General features: G+C 42.3%; 1 protein-coding gene across 6 annotated transcripts in view; it reads right to left on the reverse strand.

Annotated features, from left to right (window-relative positions):
* LOC311426263 (zinc finger RNA-binding protein-like) overlaps window positions 1–5,805 on the reverse strand; it is a 64,578-nt gene extending 58,773 nt beyond the window's left edge. For 5 of the 6 annotated variants that reach the window (XR_014686645.1, XM_084502500.1, XM_084502499.1 and 2 more), the window contains exons 1-2: window positions 5,665–5,805; window positions 5,371–5,455 (exon numbers count right to left, since the gene is read on the reverse strand). Coding sequence is in view for 5 of the 6 variants with exons in the window: in XM_084502499.1 (XP_084358625.1) it covers window positions 5,371–5,455; window positions 5,665–5,701 (122 nt within the window). In the remaining variant the exon portion in view is untranslated. The remainder of the gene's footprint in view (window positions 1–5,370; window positions 5,456–5,664) is intronic. The other variant, XM_084502498.1, reaches the window with a different exon arrangement.
* Between the last annotated feature and the right edge of the window lie 12,560 nt (window positions 5,806–18,365).

Consider the following 18,365-nt stretch of genomic DNA (forward strand, 5'->3'; position numbering starts at 1 on the left):
ATTCTCACTACCTGCTTTAAAACCAATCAAATCAGGTAACGTTTATCTCTGTACATCAGACCATAACTGCTAGCATCTAAAACAGTGATGCAATAAATGCTCTGTATCTACCACCCCCATACTCAGTTGCATACAACAGATGGCTCTTCCCTATATTACTTCCTTCATCATCAAAACATTGCTTTTATTCAAGTCTAGTTAACAGCCATGTTCACGATGATAGCACAACACGAAAAGAACTGAGCTCAAGATGTCACATCTGCCTGAAAAATACTAGCTACAAACATTTTCCCTGTCAGAAAAAAAAAAAAAACAAAAAAACAACAAAAAACACTAAAATTGGCAAGCTCTTTATTAAGTGAGAGAAACTTCACTAGTAAGGAAAAATGTATTCAATTCTTGAAGCGTTCTATATTTCCTGCCTTTAGCCACTACTTCGCTTTTCTAGGTACCAATAACTCAACTACATTTTACCCTACCATTTTTGCATCTAGGTAACAAGTTTTTACAAATAATTTAACACCCCAGAGTTAAGCCTGCAATCATCAATACATTTTGAGGTTACAACTACAAAGGACTTTAATATTAACAGAAAATTTTTCCCAAGTGCTCGATTTTTAAAATCATGAGCCTGTTGCAAATTTCACCTCATTGGCAGACTTCACTCTTCCAAATGACAAAGCTTCCTCTGATTACTGAGGCACCTTTCCTCCCCAGTTACCACCACCTCCTCTGATTCCCTGTCAATAGTCAACTGCAGTACCGGCACGCAGCCCACACTAACAAACCCAGAGGCTCCTTACTGCCTTACTAATGTTGGCGTATCTCACTCAAGGGTGGCACCTCACTGGTTTGGAAACAAGTCTACCAAAATCTTTGCATAAACAGCACTAGCTTAATGGAGGCTTCTTGTGTACATTAAGACAGAACAGCATGTTTAAGACAACACTTAAGACTATCATAGACTGAGCAAAGGAGAATCAGCACCATACACAGCTTGATCATATGGTTCTTGAACTTATTGAGGCGCACCTGGGGGACAAAGCAGTCATTGGTCCCAGCCAGCATGGGTTTGTGAAGGGTAGGTCCTGCCTAACTAACCTGATTTCCTTTTATGATAAGATCACCCGTATGGTGGACCAAGGGAAATCAGCTGATGTGATTTTTTTGGACTTCAGCAAGGCTTTTGACACGGTTTCCCATAGGATCCTCCTGGACAAAATGTCCACCATACAGCTAAATATCATACATCATACGATGGGTGAGCAATTGGCTAACGGGCAGGGCCCAAAGGGTTATGGTAAATGGGGCTGCGTCAGGCTGGCGGGCGGTCACCAGTGGGGTCCCTCAAGGCTCCATTTTAGGGCCAGTACTTTTCAATATTTTTATAAACGATCTGGATGTAGGAATAGAGGGTATTTTGAGCAAGTTTGCTGATGACACCAAACTTGGAGGAGTTGTGGACTCAAATGAGGGTGGAAAGGCCTTGCAGAGGGATCTGGATAGGTTGGAGAGCTGGGCGATCACCAACCGCATGAAGTTCAATAAGAGCAAGTGCCGGGTCCTGCACCTGGGACGGGGAAACCCTGGCTGCATGTACAGACTGGGCGATGAGACGCTGGAGAGCAGCCTAGAAGAGAGGGATCTGGGGGTCGTGGTAGACAGCAAGTTGAATATGAGCCAGCAGTGTGCCCTGGCAGCCAGGAGGGCCAACCGTGTCCTGGGGTGCATCAAGCACGGCATCGCTAGTAGGTCAAGGGAGGTGATTGTCCCGCTCTACTCTGCGCTGGTGCGGCCTCACCTCGAGTACTGTGTGCAGTTCTGGGCACCACAGTATAAAAAGTACATGAAACTGTTGGAAAGTGTCCAGAGGAGGGCTACGAAGATGGTGAAAGGCCTGGAGGGGAAGACGTACGAAGAACGGCTGAGGTCACTGGGCCTGTTCAGCCTGGAGAAGAGGAGGCTGAGGGGAGACCTCATCACAGTCTACAACTTCCTCGTAAGGGGGTGTCGAGAGGCAGGAGACCTTTTCTCCATTAACACCAGTGACAGGACCCGCGGGAACGGGGTTAAGCTGAGGCAGGGGAAATTTAGGCTTGACATCAGGAGGGGGTTCTTCACAGAGAGGGTGGTTGCACACTGGAACAGGCTCCCCAGGGAAGTGGTCACTGCACCGAGCCTGTCTGAATTTAAGAAGAGATTGGACTGTGCACTTAGTCACATGGTCTGAACTTTTGGGTAGACCTGTGCGGTGTCAAGAGTTGGATTTGATGATCCTTAAGGGTCCCTTCCAACTCAGGATATTCTATGATTCTATGATATTAAGAAGCTCTTTTTGCTAAAAACACATATCCTTTAAGATGTGGTGCAATTCAAGGCACCACAGTCATAAAATTCACAGAAAGAAAGCATTTACAATTTTTACACTCTGATATAAGTAGGTTCATCCCGTGATAAAATTATTACTTTTGTTCCCCATTAATTTTAAGCACTGCACCTGAATGCCAGACTAGCTATAATTGCAAAAATTCATTTCCATATGGCTGCCTAGAAGACTGCATCTTAACCTAAACTCACAGGCATCATGATCTGCTCTGGATCCAAACATCTTCCTTTGCCCTTGTGTGTTACAGCTCACAATACTGAATGTATAATATTCACGCTACTTGAGGGCAATTTAAAGTTAACAAATCACTCCTAACTACCCAAGGATCTCCCACCTGTCTCATTACAGCAGAGCCTTGATAAGAACATCACTAAGATGAAATTCAAAGAATTACTCTATCTTCTTGAAACCAAAATTTTAACACAAGGTTGGTTAAATGAGACCATCACATTTGCAAGCAAAGAAAAGCTCACTTTTCTATCCAAATGTTTCTCAATGCTCTCATCTCTCCACCAGCATCCCCACATTTCAATCAGCCAACTTTCAAATAAAAGCATAACAATGACTCTACAGCACCAAATCAAGAATGCTAACATTGTTTTTTACACATGAAAGACAAGCCAATATTAAGCTCTTCATTTCAAATTGGAGATACACAGTGGTTCATGTGAGTTATGGAGTGTGAGCACAGAAGAGAAGAGGACTGGTATCACCAAGTTACACATTTATTTCAGACTCCTAAATAGATTAATACAGTTACTGAAATAAGTAACAGATGAGTTTTGCACTGCACACAGATTTATGATGTTAGGTCCTAATACCACCATCAGCATAAAGTAAAGCTATTGCAGAGAAATTTCCTGTATAGGTATTTGCATAATCTAATTCTTCTCTCATTAAGTCATGATATTATTAACGTACAGTTCATAGAAGAATTCTAAATGAAGCGGGCAGCAGGAAATTTTATGCAGTAACAACACTAGAAGAAACAAGAATGATTCTAATCCGTTATTTATAGGTTTAAAGGGCACTTAGCTCTTTTTCTGCCCTTAAGCATGAAATAAGGTAAGTTTCAAACATGCTTTATGAAAACTAGTATTTATGAGCAAATAAAAAAAGACATCTATTCCCTTTCTTATCTAGTCAACTCAGGAGCTATACTGCTTACATGTTACAACAGTAAACATGTTATTAACTCCTGAACACTCCGCTCATGAATCTCCCAAACCAAGTTCTAACATCTGAGCAGCTACCAATCATTCACCCAGCACACAAAGGATGGGAGAGTATTTAAGTGATCCACCATGGCCACAAACAACCTAGAATAATAATAAAGAAGCACTGAGATTGCTTTTAAAGTTCTATCCTGAAGTTCTCCCAATGCATCAGAATTTTTGACAGCCATTTTGTCAAGAGAGAACCCAAAAACGTGACTAATCATGTTTATTATGAACATTTGTTACATTCTATAATACCCACAGGAGTAAAACTTCTAAAAAGCCTATGTCAAAAAAAATAAGGTCTGCAGTTGTAAGTGTCTAATTTACTCTCCTAAAACAACCTGCTATTTTGATCAACTTTTTGAAAACCATGGAGTAGTTCTGTGACCAGAAAAAGTCTACTGTAGAGTTGAGGCCCACCTGCACGTTAGCTATCAGATAAACATTAATCTGTATTCTCTACAAGTCTGTTCTCTAATGAGGCAGGAATTTTATTATTTTTATATGTTATGATACTTCGAATACTGGTAACAATCTTAAAGAGCTTGTTGCAATATTAAATCTTCAATTATCTTACCCTGATGCCATTACCTCTAAAATATGCTAGAGTAGAATATACATTTTGTAGTACTCAGTAAATAAGCTACTAAGGACCTGTCAAACCTGCTTTATGAAGGTAAGACCCCCTTTCAGATGCTTTAAGCAATTTCTGTGTTTTCTGCTCAAAATATTAAATTTCTCTCTTATGAAAAGACCACTTGAACACCCATCACTGTCTCTCATCACACTCAGACATGATACACATACAAACCATTTATAGAACACAGAGTCTTACTGATATACTTGTGGTAAGAAAGGAAAAACCTTTTGATCAGTTTTTCTTTCCTCAAGAACGCATTTATGATTAACAAGGAAGAGAGTTTTGAACTTCAACTTTATTCCAATTATACTTTAATATTGCAATGCAGAAGGAAACTCCAACTGAGTTGTTTGGGTTCTTAAATCTATACAGCTCTTCAGCTCCACAACAAAAGGAAAAGTAAATTTAAAAATTAATCTCCACTTCATAACTGCAGTCATATGGATCTCATAGTTTATTATTCACTTAAAGATCATTTATTTTCTTATCAAGAAAAGAAAATCCTCTATGCTATTTAAAAACTGCTCTACATCCCACAAGGACCCAGTTTCAAATTTCACTATAACTGTGAAGTAACACATAAATATGCTGTGAGCACCTCATCTTAAAAGAACTAGAAGACATGCTAAGTTTAATCCCTTCCTTTAACTATTCAACACCGGAAGTAAATTAAAACAAATGTATTTTACATCCATTTCCAGGAAAGAATAGATGCACCAACTTGAGCATCACTACAAGACCTCCATAAAATTGCACTCCTGAAACTACGCCAGGTATGCAAGCCTTGAGCCCTAATCCTGCCACTGATTCTCCTCCTCTGTGGTGCCCAGCTCCACCTCTCCACCCCCACACCACAGGGGACACAGGTGGCAGCAGGATAAGCAAACACACCCCGCGACAGTGCAGGCGAGCAAAAGGGTCCCTAGCACAACCAGCCCGGGGGCACACGGTGCAGCAGAGGCCCCCAGAGAGGGACAGGCAAAGATGGCAAGCCCCAGGCTCCCCCCCCGAGAAGGCGGGGAGAACCCTCTCAGGGACCAAAGCGGGAGAGAAGAGGGCTTCGGGCCTGGCCGAGGAAAGGGACGGTGGGGCGGGGAAGGGAAGGGAAGGGTGGCGGCAGTTACCTGTACTGAGCAGCAGCCCCACTATGGGTGAATCCAAAGTAGTTGCCGGTAGCCATTTTGGCATCTTCTCCCAGCCGGCTGGGCACTACGGTGATGGTAACCGAGAGGAGACGGCAGCGGCAGACAGGGCCATAACAGGAGGAAGAAGGAAGAGAAAGCAGGGGGTAAGAGAAGTGGACAGATGGACAAGAGACAGAACGAGCGTGACAGCGCCTAGTCAGACACGGTGCCTCAGGACCCCCGCTTCCCCCCTCCCCCACCTCGCAGCCGCCCTCCCCAAGCGCTGTTACTTACCATAGGCGAACGAAACTACCGGGCATATGGGAATCATGAGTCCGAGCTGGTGGCGGCAACGACGTCTGAACTAACTCACTCACTCACTCACTCTCTCCTCTCTTCTCCTCTCTTCTCTTCTCCTCTCCTCCTCCCCCCCCCTCCCCCCTCCTCCTCCTCCCCCCCCCTCCCCCCTCCTCCTCCTCCTCCCCCCCCCTCCCCCCTCCTCCTCCTCCTCCCCCCCCCTCCTCCTCCTCCCCCCCCCTCCTCCTCCTCCCTCCTCCTCCTCCCCCCCCCCCTCCTCCTCCCTCCTCCCTCCTCCTCCCCCCTCCCCCCTCCTCCTCCTCCTCCTCCCTCCCCCCTCCTCCCTCCTCCTCCTCCTCCTCCTCCCCCCTCCCCCCCCCTCCTCCTCCCCCCTCCCCCCCCCCTCCTCCTCCCCCCTCCCCCCTCCCCCCCCTCCCTCCCTTCCCTTCCCTTCCCTTCTCTCCTCCTCCTCCTCCCCCTCCTCTCCCCCCCACTCTCCGCTCCCTCTCTTCCTCCTCTCTTTCTCCTCTCCTCCTCCTGACGACCACGATTGCTCCCTTCCCTCCAGCCACCTATGGCGACAACTGCGGAGTACGGCCGAGCCGGCGCCGTACGCACATGCGACGCATGCGAGAAGCCGCTGGGAGTTGTAGTTCGGCCCGTTGCTGCCTTCGCCCGCAGATGCGCGTGCTTGACGCCGCAGGAGCTGCCGCGCATGCGCGGGATGTGCAAAAGCTCTTGGGAAGTGTAGTCCTGATCCATCAGACCCACGCGGGAGGGAGCGTTGCATGTACCGCTCTCCTTATTCCCTCCATTACCCTGTGTTTTGCGCCCATAATCACACCACAGACGTACCCCTTAACTTTTATGGCAAACTATAGGGCCGATTTCTCATTCCTGCCTATGCAGGCAGAACACACAGCAGTTGGTAACCCAAGTAGATGAAGTCCAGGTGAAAGGGCTCACCACCACGCTTGCCACATACTGCTATTTTCCCTGTGAACATACTGGATGTGTCAGTACTGTTATAAATGAAGTCTCAATCTGAATTTAGTAATATTTATAAAAGGAATATTAACAAAAGGCAAGTAAACAGCACTGGGTGCGCGGGGAGTCTATGCTCTACCAACATGCACACACGCACATCGAAACTTCTAAATATACAGAACATTGCTTTACATACTAAACCCGAGTACACCTATACATATGTACAATCAGAAAAGGTAACAAGCAATCCTTTAAGTTCCATGACTAAACAGTCTCCATTTTTCATTCCTTTTCCTGATTACAAAAACTGGAGAATTCCAGTGCTAGTAGTGGGAACATTATGTCTTGCTTTAAGTAGTCAAGCAACTCGGTCTTCGGGCCTTATATATCCCGTTCTTCCCGGATCGAAGAAAAGCATATCCATCTCCTTTTCAAGGCCAATAGGGCCTGGGTCAAAAGGCACATCCAGGTCACCAGGGGGCGTAACAGCAAAAGCCTTCGATGGCTGTAGCAGCAGAGGGGCTGATGGCAGAGCAGTTGGATCAGTAAAGGAGCCCACAGCTCCCTCACTGTCTGGCAAACCACACGTTTCTGACTGTGGTCCCACAGGGCTCTTTAAGGCCTCAGAGACTGCTCGCCAGGTGCCGAGCAATCCCACTGCAACCTTGTCGTTTTTAGTTGCAGAATCCCACACCTTGACCTCAGTTTGGTCCCATATTTCAGGATCATAAACTGTCTGATTGTTAATAAAGGGAATAAGCTGTAAGGTTTCCAGGACAGTCTTTGTTTCTAAGGACGTATGATTCCCCATAATGCGCAGCTGCTTACTACCGAGGGGCAGTTGTGTGCACAGGTCCACTTCTCTCAGCTTGAGCTTCTTCCTAGCTCCAGTGTGCCTACTTCCAACGACTTTCAGTACGAACTTCTCTGAGCGGTTTGCTGAGTTTGGCCAAACCTATCTTCATGAGGCGATCAATGTGCCTGTTCCCATCCTGGTCTCCGTTCTGCTAGCCTGTTTCTTTTCATTCCTTCTTTCTACTTCTTTATTGATGACATGACTTCATCGTGTTGCCTTTTTATTTATCTCGAGGACAGGCTCCCCTCTTAAAGCCTTCTCCCCACAGCAGTTCTTTTCAAAACAACTTTTCATTGGTCAAACAACTTTGCATATAACTGACTCGTGGAAAGCTGACTCCTCGATCAGTATGATTGTAAAGTAGGTATGTTTATTCAGCGGTGGGCAGCACAGGGGGTAGTCCCTCCAAAGTCGTGCGCACCTGACGCAGCAACTTGCTGTGGTTATATGCAGTAAAGAGTTACATATGCATGAAGTTTCCCAATACACCTATTCATATGCATAACCTGTCCCCGCTTAATATTAAAATTAGCTACAAGAAGTCATTTCCATAAATTCCTCTTGTCTGCGCTTGCTCAGTGCCTTGTGGTGGTGGGCGCTGAGGGTCGCGGGGATGAAGTAAGATGTCTTCATCAGGGTTGAACTTTTCACCTCATCTCTTTGCACATGCTCTCTGAGGCCTTGGTCACAATCTGGGCCATAAGGTTGTTTTGATCTGGTTCTTGGGGTCCGAGGGGCTCCTGTTATCTGGAGGTCTAAGCGCAGCACAGGCACAGTACATCACAAATGTAGCACATATTAATTCTTAATCAATCGCTCTCTAATTTCTAATTCCATGTTTAAGTCCCCCCTTTTCTAGAAAATCTAGTAAATTCTTTTACTTAATACAAAAAATCTTCCCAGTCTCTATGATATGTACCCCTCAATGCCTTGCCATGCACTTTTGTCAAGGAAGCTAATATAGACATTCATTGTAACAATTTCCAATTCCAAACAAGTATTACAAAAGGACAATATTAAACATATACCAACTAATATCAATAAAACAATAATTGGGTGACTCAATGTGTTCAAAATCCCAGTTGCAGTTGGTGACCATCCAAAGAGTGCATCCCACCAGTTGTGATTTGTGTCTTGTTTTACTCTTTGCAAATCTCTGCTTATTTCCTTTGTATCATGATGGACAGTGATTAGAGTCTTCTCTCCATTTTCCTGAATACCTTTTAAAATTTTGATCAGGTCTTGGTGTTTAACTAGTTGCTTCACTGGTGCGAGGTTCATCCCAATAGGTGTAGGTAATAACATTGTGTTGTTAGACTTGATCAACTGGTGGGATACCACTGGTGCCAAATATAGAAAATCACACCTGACAATTCTAACAAAGTTACAAATACAGAAGTTAGAATGATTTTTGCTACGGAGAGTTATGTCCTCCTTATCTACTTCTACAAAATCACAAGCAGTTCTTAAACACACACAGCCTTGACCAATATATACAAGCACAGTCTTTTGACTAGTATTTGGATGAATTTCAAAGTGGCAGACACCTTGCTCCGTGTCAAGACATACATCCTGAGCATCAATTGTGTTGCCTTCACAAATAAATCCTTGTTGTTCCCAGGTAACACATGATTCTAGATTTATAGACTGCCATTTCCCATTCTCCATCTGTCCCCATGTTCTATGCTCTGAAGGATAGAGCACTGTCTCCTCATGGTTTAATCCTAGTGCAATGATGGGGTGGATAACATAAACTTTGGCATTACTTATAGTAAGCACAAAGGCAGTAGCCATGTTAACAGTGGGATCACAGGTAAAATTTACCAGAGTCCACCAAGACTGGAACTTCTTCTCAAAATCTTTGGCATTGTCCCAAACAGTCTTTTGGACTTCAGCCGGAAAAATGCCTTCACTTCGTTCCCTAATGATCAAGGCAGCCGTTGCCTGCAACCATAACTGTGCTTGCATACAACTAAGAGCTAAAGATACATTATCTTGAACCATGCTAAGTGCATCTATTATTAGTCTGTGGTCTTGGTATTAGCCTTTTCCCATCTCGGTGACACCTTTGAAACTTGCTATTGGCTAGTTCCCAATGCCAATAAGGATGATTGTAGAGGCTGTTTTAGTTTTGTCCCGCTGTTGTAGGAAGTACAGCCAAAAACAGCTAATTACTACAGTCTGTGTTAATATAAAATTATACCAGCAATCTGATTTACCTGGGTGGATACAACCTTCTTGTTGGCCACTTTTGGAAATCGGTTTTACTAAAATCCCCGTTACTTTCTCGTGGGTCGTTCCATTAATCATTAGGCACCCTATTTTAATTTCGTCCCCTACAGTTCTTTGGTGTGTCCATTCTTCCCCTATTTTTTTCCATTCTTATAATGTATATAAATGGTCACCATTTGTTCACCAAATAACCACAACTGCTAACTTTCCATTAATGCTCTTATCCTCTGTTGTTACAGCTTTGGACCAAGGCCACTCACCATTCTCTATTATCATAGAGGCACCTTCTTGAATCACAATTACAACTTATAAGCCATAGAAATAAAACAATTCTGTTAACTAAATTCCTGCTAACTATATTATTAAATACTCCTGACCGTAATGTCCTCATTTTGCTCGACTGAGCTTTAGTTTCAGTTCACTGTCACCTGGCGTTACTTTCCAAGGGGCTTCTAGAGCTTTCTTCACTCGAGAATGGTGAATCCAGGCACTCTGTTCCTTGATCTCAATTGTGGTGGAGGTTGTAAGGAGCACCTGGTATAGTCCTTCCCACTGTGGTTTCAAAGTTTTCTCTACAAGAGACTTAGCTACCTCTCAGGCTTTGGCAGTCCTAGTAGGGAAAGCCTCTGGCCATCCTGAAAAGGTATCTGTTAACACCAGTAAATATCGACACCTCCCTTTTCTTGAAAGTTCAAACAAGTCAATTTGCCACTGTTGCCCTGGCCCATGGCCTTTTCCAATTTGACAGTTTTGGTTTGGGGGCATTTCTGGGGTTAGTCTGTAGACAAAGATCACATTGTTAAGTTATTTGAGTGATGGTAGCATATAAGATCCTGGCAATATTTTTTCCAATTAGATAGTTATTGTGGTGGTTTTACTCAGGTGGGCAGCCGAGCTCCACCACAACTGCTCTCTCACTCCCCCTCTCCTCAAAGAGGAAGGGGGAGAAAATACAACACAGAGAACTCGAGGTTTGAGATGAGAAAGGTTTAATTAAAGGGAAAGGGAATGGGGAGGAAAAAAGAAACCACAGAAACAATAAGTCCGCGCGGAAGCAGAGAGAGAGGGAAAAAAAATTATTCTCTACTTCCCATCAACGAGCGATGTTTGGCCACGTCCTGGGAAGCAGGGCCTTAAAACGTGCAGTAGTTGTTCAGGAGGATCAGCCCCCTCCCCCACGAGAGCCCCCCTTTTTATTGCTGAGTGTGACATCAGGTGTTATGGGATATCCCTTTGGTTGGTTTAGGTCAGCTGCCCTGGCGATGTCCCCTCCCCATCACTTGCCCACCCCCAGCCTGCTGGCTCTTGGGGGCTTGGAAGGAGTCCTGATGCTGTGCCAGCACTACGCAGCGATAGACACAACACTGGAGTGATATCAGTGCTGTTCCAGCTACGAGTGCAGAGCACAGCACTGTGTGGGCTGCTGCAGGGAAAAGGTGACTCCAGCTCAGACAGACCCAACACAGTTAATAACAAATTCCCATTTTTGGAAGAAGAATCAGAGTATGCAGCTTGTTGGATACAAAGAACAAATTTGGATTTGAGCAAAAATCAAAATAAAGAGGGAAAGAAAGAGGAAGACAAATGATAAATGGGACCTTCTGGATAACTTACCTCTTCCTTATAACCCCCAAGCTGCAGCAGTGGCTGCTGTAGCAGTTTCTCTGAGGGAAGAGACAGGAACTGTAAGTAACATTAGCCCTGGGAACAGGAGGTACTGCAGACTTGTAAAAGAATTGGAACCATGTAAAAAAGACCTTGAGAATTTTCCACTCCCTGGTACTAATACTACTAACACTACTGAAGCTGCTATGTATCCTCTCTGTGAAGTGCCGCTGGGATCTGGACAGATAGGATATGTATTTGCCCCCCTTTCTAGCGGAGAAGTGCAAAATTTTAAAAAGGAAATGAAATCTCTGATTGAGGACCCCATTGGATTAGCAGAACAGTTAGATCAGTTTTTGGGACCCAACCTATATTGCTGGGGAGAAATTATGGCAATTCTGAATCTGCTATTCTCAGGGGAAAAACGAGGAATGATTAGAAGAGCAGCAATGCAGGAATGGGAAAAGGATCATCCTCCAGGAGATGGAGTGATTCCAGCAGAGCAAAAATTTCCAAATGTGGACCCTAATTGGGACAACAATAATGTGCAGGATAGGGTTAACATGAGAAACTTGAGAGAAATGGTAATTAGAGGAATTAGAGAGGCAGTACCTAAGTTTCAGAATTTTATTAAAGCCTTTGAGGTTCAGCAGAGTAAAGATGAAACTCGGAGTGGTTTCTTGGAAAGGCTCAGGGACAGGATGCGAAGGTATTCAGGAATGAATCCTGACGACCCCATAGCGCAGGGGCTCTTGAAGATTAATTTTGTGATGAAAGTGTGGCTGGACATACAAAGTGAACTTCAGAAATTGGAGGGGTGGAATTAACTGAACAGCCGTTAGAAAAAAATTTTGAGGGAAGCCCAGAAAGTGTATGTTAGAAGGGAAGATGAGAAACAGAAACAAAAGGCGAAAATGATGATCTCCACAGTGAATCAAGTGGTAGGATAGAAGGGGGAACCAATGGGAAAAGAATTTTTAAGAAAGACAAGGGTTAGGATGGAATGAAGAAGAAAAAGGGAATGGGAATGTAAAATCAGTGGCCACTTCCTCCACAGCCAGGACAGAGACAGGTACAGAAAGGATGTTTTAAATGTGGGCAAATAGGTAATTTTAAATGAGAATGCCCTGAATTGAAAAGGGAAGGGAGATTGTTTACTATCATAAACTCTTAATAGGGGGGTCAGGGGTTCTCTGAACAGTGGTCCCACTGAGAGCCCTTGATAAATTTAGAGATGGGACCTAATAAAGAAGAGGCTGTATTCTTAGTAGATACAGGAGCAGCCAGATCATCTTTAGCTTATAAAATATCAGGACTCAATTTGACTAGTAATACTTTAAGAGTACAGGGGTAGAAGGATTTGGTATGGTGGTGTCACTTTTTGAAACTACTCAATTATACTGGGGAGCTAAAACTGTCACTGGTCAATTGTTATATGTACCTGAAGCGGGGACCAGTTTATTAGGGAGAGATTTAATAGTCAAATTAGGGTTACAATTGAAGACCTGCGAAAAAGGAATAACAGTCTCAATGAAATTATTAACAGAAAATGTTGAAGAAGAAATAAATCCCATGGTATGGGTAAGGGAAGGAAATTGAGGAGGGCTTAATATAACTCCCTTAAAGATAACTGTTCAAGAAGGGAGCTGAATAGTTAGAAAACGGCAGTATCCTATCTCTTGTGAAGGAAAAATGGGCCTGAAACCTATAGTGCAACCTTTAGTTAGAGATGGTCTTTTGGAGCCTTGTATGTCACCATATAACACTCCAATTTTACCAGTACGAAAGCCAGGTGGTTCGTACCGATTAGTACAAGACTGGAGAAAATTTAAGGAGATAACACGAAAGCGCCACCCTGTGGTTCCTAACCCTTATACCCTGATGAGTAAAATCCCTTATGAGCACAAATGGTTCAGTGTTATAGATTTAAAGGATGCCTTTTGGGCATGCCCACTGGATCCTGAAAGTCAGGATATTTTTTAATTTGAATGGGAAGACCCAGAAATAGGCTGTAAACAACAATATAAATGGACTGTTTTGCCTCAAGGATTCACTGAATCCTCCAGTTTGCTTGGACAAGAATTGTAAAAGATTTTAGAAACGTTTCAGATTCCAGAAGGGATGACATTGTTACAGTATGTAGATGATTTATTGATATCTGGGGTAGAAAGATCGGAGGTAAAAGAAGCCACAAACTCCTGATTTTTTTTTTTAGGAGAACATGGGCTAAGGGTATCTAAAGATAAATTACAGTATGTAAAAAAAGAGGTTAGGTATTTGGGACATTTAATCTCTGAAGGCAGACAGAGAGTAAACCCTGAAAGGACTCAGGGAATTGTGCAACTTCCTCTCCCTAGAACAAAGAAGGAGTTGAGAAAATTTTGGGGTTTAATTGGATATTGCAGACTGTGGATAGAGGCATATGTGCAGAAAACAAATTATATCTCAAATTATTGTAGGAAGAACCCAATATACTGAACTGGACTAAAGAGGAAAAAAGTAATGGAAAAATTAAAAAAGACCTTATCACGGCACCAGTCTTAGCTTTTCCTGCCCTAAAGAAATCATTTTATCTTTTTATAACTGTAAGTGAGGGTGCTGCTTTGGGGGTGTTAACCCAAGAATGGGGAGATAAGAAGAAACCTGTAGCGTATTTGTCTAAATTATTAGACCCCGTGTCCTGGGGATGGCCAGAATGCATTCAGGCAGTAGCAGCAACTGCCTTATTAGTAGAAGAGAGCAGGAAATTGACCTTTGGAGGACAACTGATTGTTGTTACCCCTCACCAAGTGAAAACTATTGTCACTCAGAAAGCAGGAAGGTGGCTGACAGACTCCAGAATACTAAAATCTGAAGCTATACTAATTGAAAAGGATGATTTAACTATAACTACAGAACCTGTTTTGAATCCCGCCTCCTTCTTGTCAAAGGGAATTGAAGATCCAATAAATCACCAGACAAAGATAAGATCAGATTTACAAGAGGTGCCCTTAGAAGAAGGGTAAATATTGTTTATAGATGGATCTTCTAGGGTGGTACAAGGAAGGAGATGTAATGGTTATGCCATTATTGAAGGAACAAATGGGAATGTCGAAGAAATGGGAAAACTGCCTAGTAATTGGTCAGCTCAAACTTGTGAATTATATGCATTAAATCAAGCATTAAAGTTGTTGCAAGGGAAACAGGGAACTATATATACAGATTCACGATATGCATGTGGGGTGGTACATACATTTGGAAAAATTTGAGAAGAAAGGGGCTTAGTAAACAGCAAGGGAAAGGAATTGGTCCATGAAGAATTAATTTGACAGATTTTGGAAAATCTGTTACTACCAGAAGAGATTGCTGTGGTGCATGTGAAAGGACATCAAAAAGGAAACTCCCTAGTTGAATGGGGAAACAGAATTGCAGATGAAAAGGCTAAAGAATTAGCTTTGCAATTAGAAGTAGAAGCAAAGCTGCTTCTTGTACCTGAAATAAAACCTCCACCTGAAAAGCAAATATTCAGTGAAAAAGAGATAGAAGCCTTTAGGGAATTAGGAGCAAAGGAGTCCAAAAGACGGTGGATTCTCCGTGATGGGAGAGAAATGGTAAATAAATAATGAGGGAAATTTTAGCTGTTCTACATTAAGGAAGCGACTGGGGAGTAAGAAAATATATATGTGTAGGCATGTATACCGTAGCTAAACAGGTGTGTAATAGTTGCATAACATGCCAACGAGTGGTCCTTTATGGGTCCCTTCCAACTCGGGGTATTCTATGAAATTAGTGGCTTTTGTAGGAATTCAACTTGGTAAGAACATAGGTATTTTTATTCTAGAAGGAGCCCCATTTGCAGAAATGTATTGAATGTTCAACTGTTTTTTAAGTCCTTCGTTTATATTGTCATTAACTATTAGTCTAAAATAAGCTGCAGTGGGTAATGTCATATGTCTGAGTCTAATACTGTTTGGAAAAGTGAATGCTCTAATATGTGAAAAACCTAATAGATCCTTCTATGTGTTTTTGACAGATTGGTAAAATGAGGTATGTCAGTGTTCGTGACTTTAAAGGGAAAGTCTTAATTGATATTAGAGAGTGCTGGATGGATCAAGAAGGTGAAATGAAGCCGGGCAGAAAAGGTATTTTTCTGTATCTGTACATTATAAACAAAAGAGAAGTGGTTTTGTTGGCCTGAGTCTGTTTTTTCTAAATGGATCCTGCATAATTTAGAGAAACAAGGCATCAGATACAAGCAAATGTATTGTGGGAGCTATGAATGTAACCATACTTTTTCTCCTCTTAATTAACTCAATTTCTTGCCTCTAACAGAGGTCAGATTTTCTTATTTCTAATTTGTCTGAAAAGGTTTGGGTTTAGTTGAAATAAGATGTTAAATAATTTAAAACAATTGTGTTCTTCATTTTTATCAAATTTCAGATTAAAATAATAGAAACATTCCATATGACTAATTTTTTTGGGTGGGGGGATCAAGATTTTAGCTGACGTGAAAACACTTGAAGTGCTTGAGCTTTGGTACTTTGTGTCTGTCTAATCTGGAACACAGCATAAGCCTTTACACCTTTAATTTCTACTCCCATGCTTAATTTTTATGTCATCCTTTCACTGAACTGTTTGTGGAACTTTGGCCACCTGCAAGATGAGGATGAGTTGATAGTTGCAGTAGTGCTTTCCTTAATGTCATGTTGCTTCTTTAGAAAAGCTTACTTCACTCATTTTTCATATTATGTAAAGGAAAGAGGTAAGTGTGAAACATTCTGTTCTGAAGATTAAAGGTATTTATATTTTTGTGATGTATCTGGGAGCAGCGCAGTGAATAGACGTTTGGAAAGCTTCAGAATTTTCAACATCTCATAGATAACAACTGATAATAGGTTTGCATGAGCAGGATATTATGGGTACCTTACAGGAAAAATTCTTTCTTGGATGTGTTGCTGCTGTCTAACAAAAATCATGACTCTGGTGTTTAAAGACTAGTGTATCACATCAATCAAAAGCTTGAGTGGGAAGCAACAACAAAACTTGATGGGCAGGCAAAGTGATGATCTACATGATGTAGATAGAAATGTTTATCATTGTGGGAAACAGGACTGGATTTTATTAGGATAAAGTTAATAATCTGATAGCATGAGAGTTTAATGTTCCAGTGATGCGCTTACAAGCTGCTTACGTAGCTATCCTACAAACAGTATAAACAGTTGAAATTTTATAATAAACAAGGGAAAAAATCCAACAGTTATGTTATAAATGGCTCAGGATTCAAATTAGGATTAAATAAAAAAATAGGATTTATTGAAAGAATATAAAGGAATAGAGGTAAGCAAACAGCGCTGGGTGCACCGGGAGTCTCCGCTCCACCAGGACGCACACCAGTTACATCAAGCAGCTGATTTTTATGCTCCTAGACTAATACATATTCATTACTACTTCTAAAAAAAATAGATTATTAAAATTAGCTTCCGGGGTGCAGTCCCTCCTACTGGAGCATGCGCAGTCTCCTCTGGGGTCTCTTCTGGGGGTCTCTAGGGGTCTTTCATGCTGAAGGCTCGTAGTCTTCCTCTCCCCCTTTGTACTTACTGGGCACCATGCCAAGTTTATAGAACATCCTCTTCAAGTCTTGTCTCCCAGCCGTCCTTCAGCTTCTTTCTCCTTCCTCTTTATCTCTCGCCTCCCCCAACCAGATACCAAAGATCCACATAGTATCCCATAACAGTCACTAGTTGTTATCAGTTGTTCTGAAACTCCCAGACACACGAGTAATTAAAACATTCTTCCCCAGCCATTCACAGACACATCTATAGCAGTGTTAGAAATAGAAGTCCGGAATAACAAAAGCAAACAGGTTCATAAATTTAAGAAGTGATAAATTGACTAGAATGAGGGGGAGACTGGGACACACTGCAGCTGTGGTTCAAGAATTAAATTGCCAGTGCAGGGCCCAGAGGCAGACAGGATTCAAACAGAATTGTTCTTTATGGACACGAATTGTTAAAACATTCCTCACAATCCCTTATCTTCTTTTTAATATCAACAATTCGTGTCACTTCTGTTGTTAATAACTGGATTTCATCAGTCCGTCCTTGGAGGGTCCAATTCTTAAAAATCATAATTGACATATCCCCTTCCTTTTTACTATTTATCACCCGGTGTATTAATAATGTAAGACAAGGTATCATACAAGGTATAAACAATAACATCATTACCATCATTACACCACATAACAATAAAAATAACACTCTTTTAAACCATGGTCCACCAGGCAGCCATGAAAATAAATCCCATTCCATATCCTTCCAGGTTTGTGTTTGCTTGCTCACCTCCCCCCTCCTTCTCTGGGATGGGAGAGAGAAATGGGAAAGTGAAGCCTGTGAGTTGAGATAAAAACAAGAAAATAATAACAATAACAATAATGATGATAATAGTACTACTAGTAATAATGTGTACGAAACAAGTGATGCACAATGCAATTGCTCACCACCTGCTGTCCGATGCCCAACCTAACCCCGAGCAGTCCGGCCCTCCTCCCAGCCTGCCTGCTGACAGGACAGTGAGAAGCTGAATTTGGCTTGGTCCTTGGCTTGGTGTAAGCACTGCTCTGTAACAATTAAAAACAATTAAAACATCAGCATATTATTAACATTGTTCTCATCCTAAACCAGAACATAACATTCTATCAGTTACTAGGAAGAAACACCCTTTTTATCAATCTTTAAACAGCAATTACTAAAGCTAAATTTTCCATAGATTTCTCCTTCTTGTGCTAGTAAATAATCCAAAGGTAGGCAATTTTGATACAAAGCAGTTCTCATCATTTATAACTATTTCTATTACAGCTAATAACCTAATTATTCTATTAAGTATATATACTGGGGTCCTATAGTCCCAGGATCTGTCTTCTGCCCACGTATCTGGATCATAATAGGCAAACGCCTTCCGTCAAGGAGTTAGGCCCGCTTTCAGGGTCAATTCAGGCTTGTGTTACCGTTCGGCCTGTCAGGGTGATCCAGCTCCTGGAAAA

Source organism: Aythya ferina, assembly GCF_964211825.1.
Source record: "Aythya ferina genome assembly, chromosome: W".
In the NCBI taxonomy this organism is placed as follows: domain Eukaryota; kingdom Metazoa; phylum Chordata; class Aves; order Anseriformes; family Anatidae; genus Aythya; species Aythya ferina.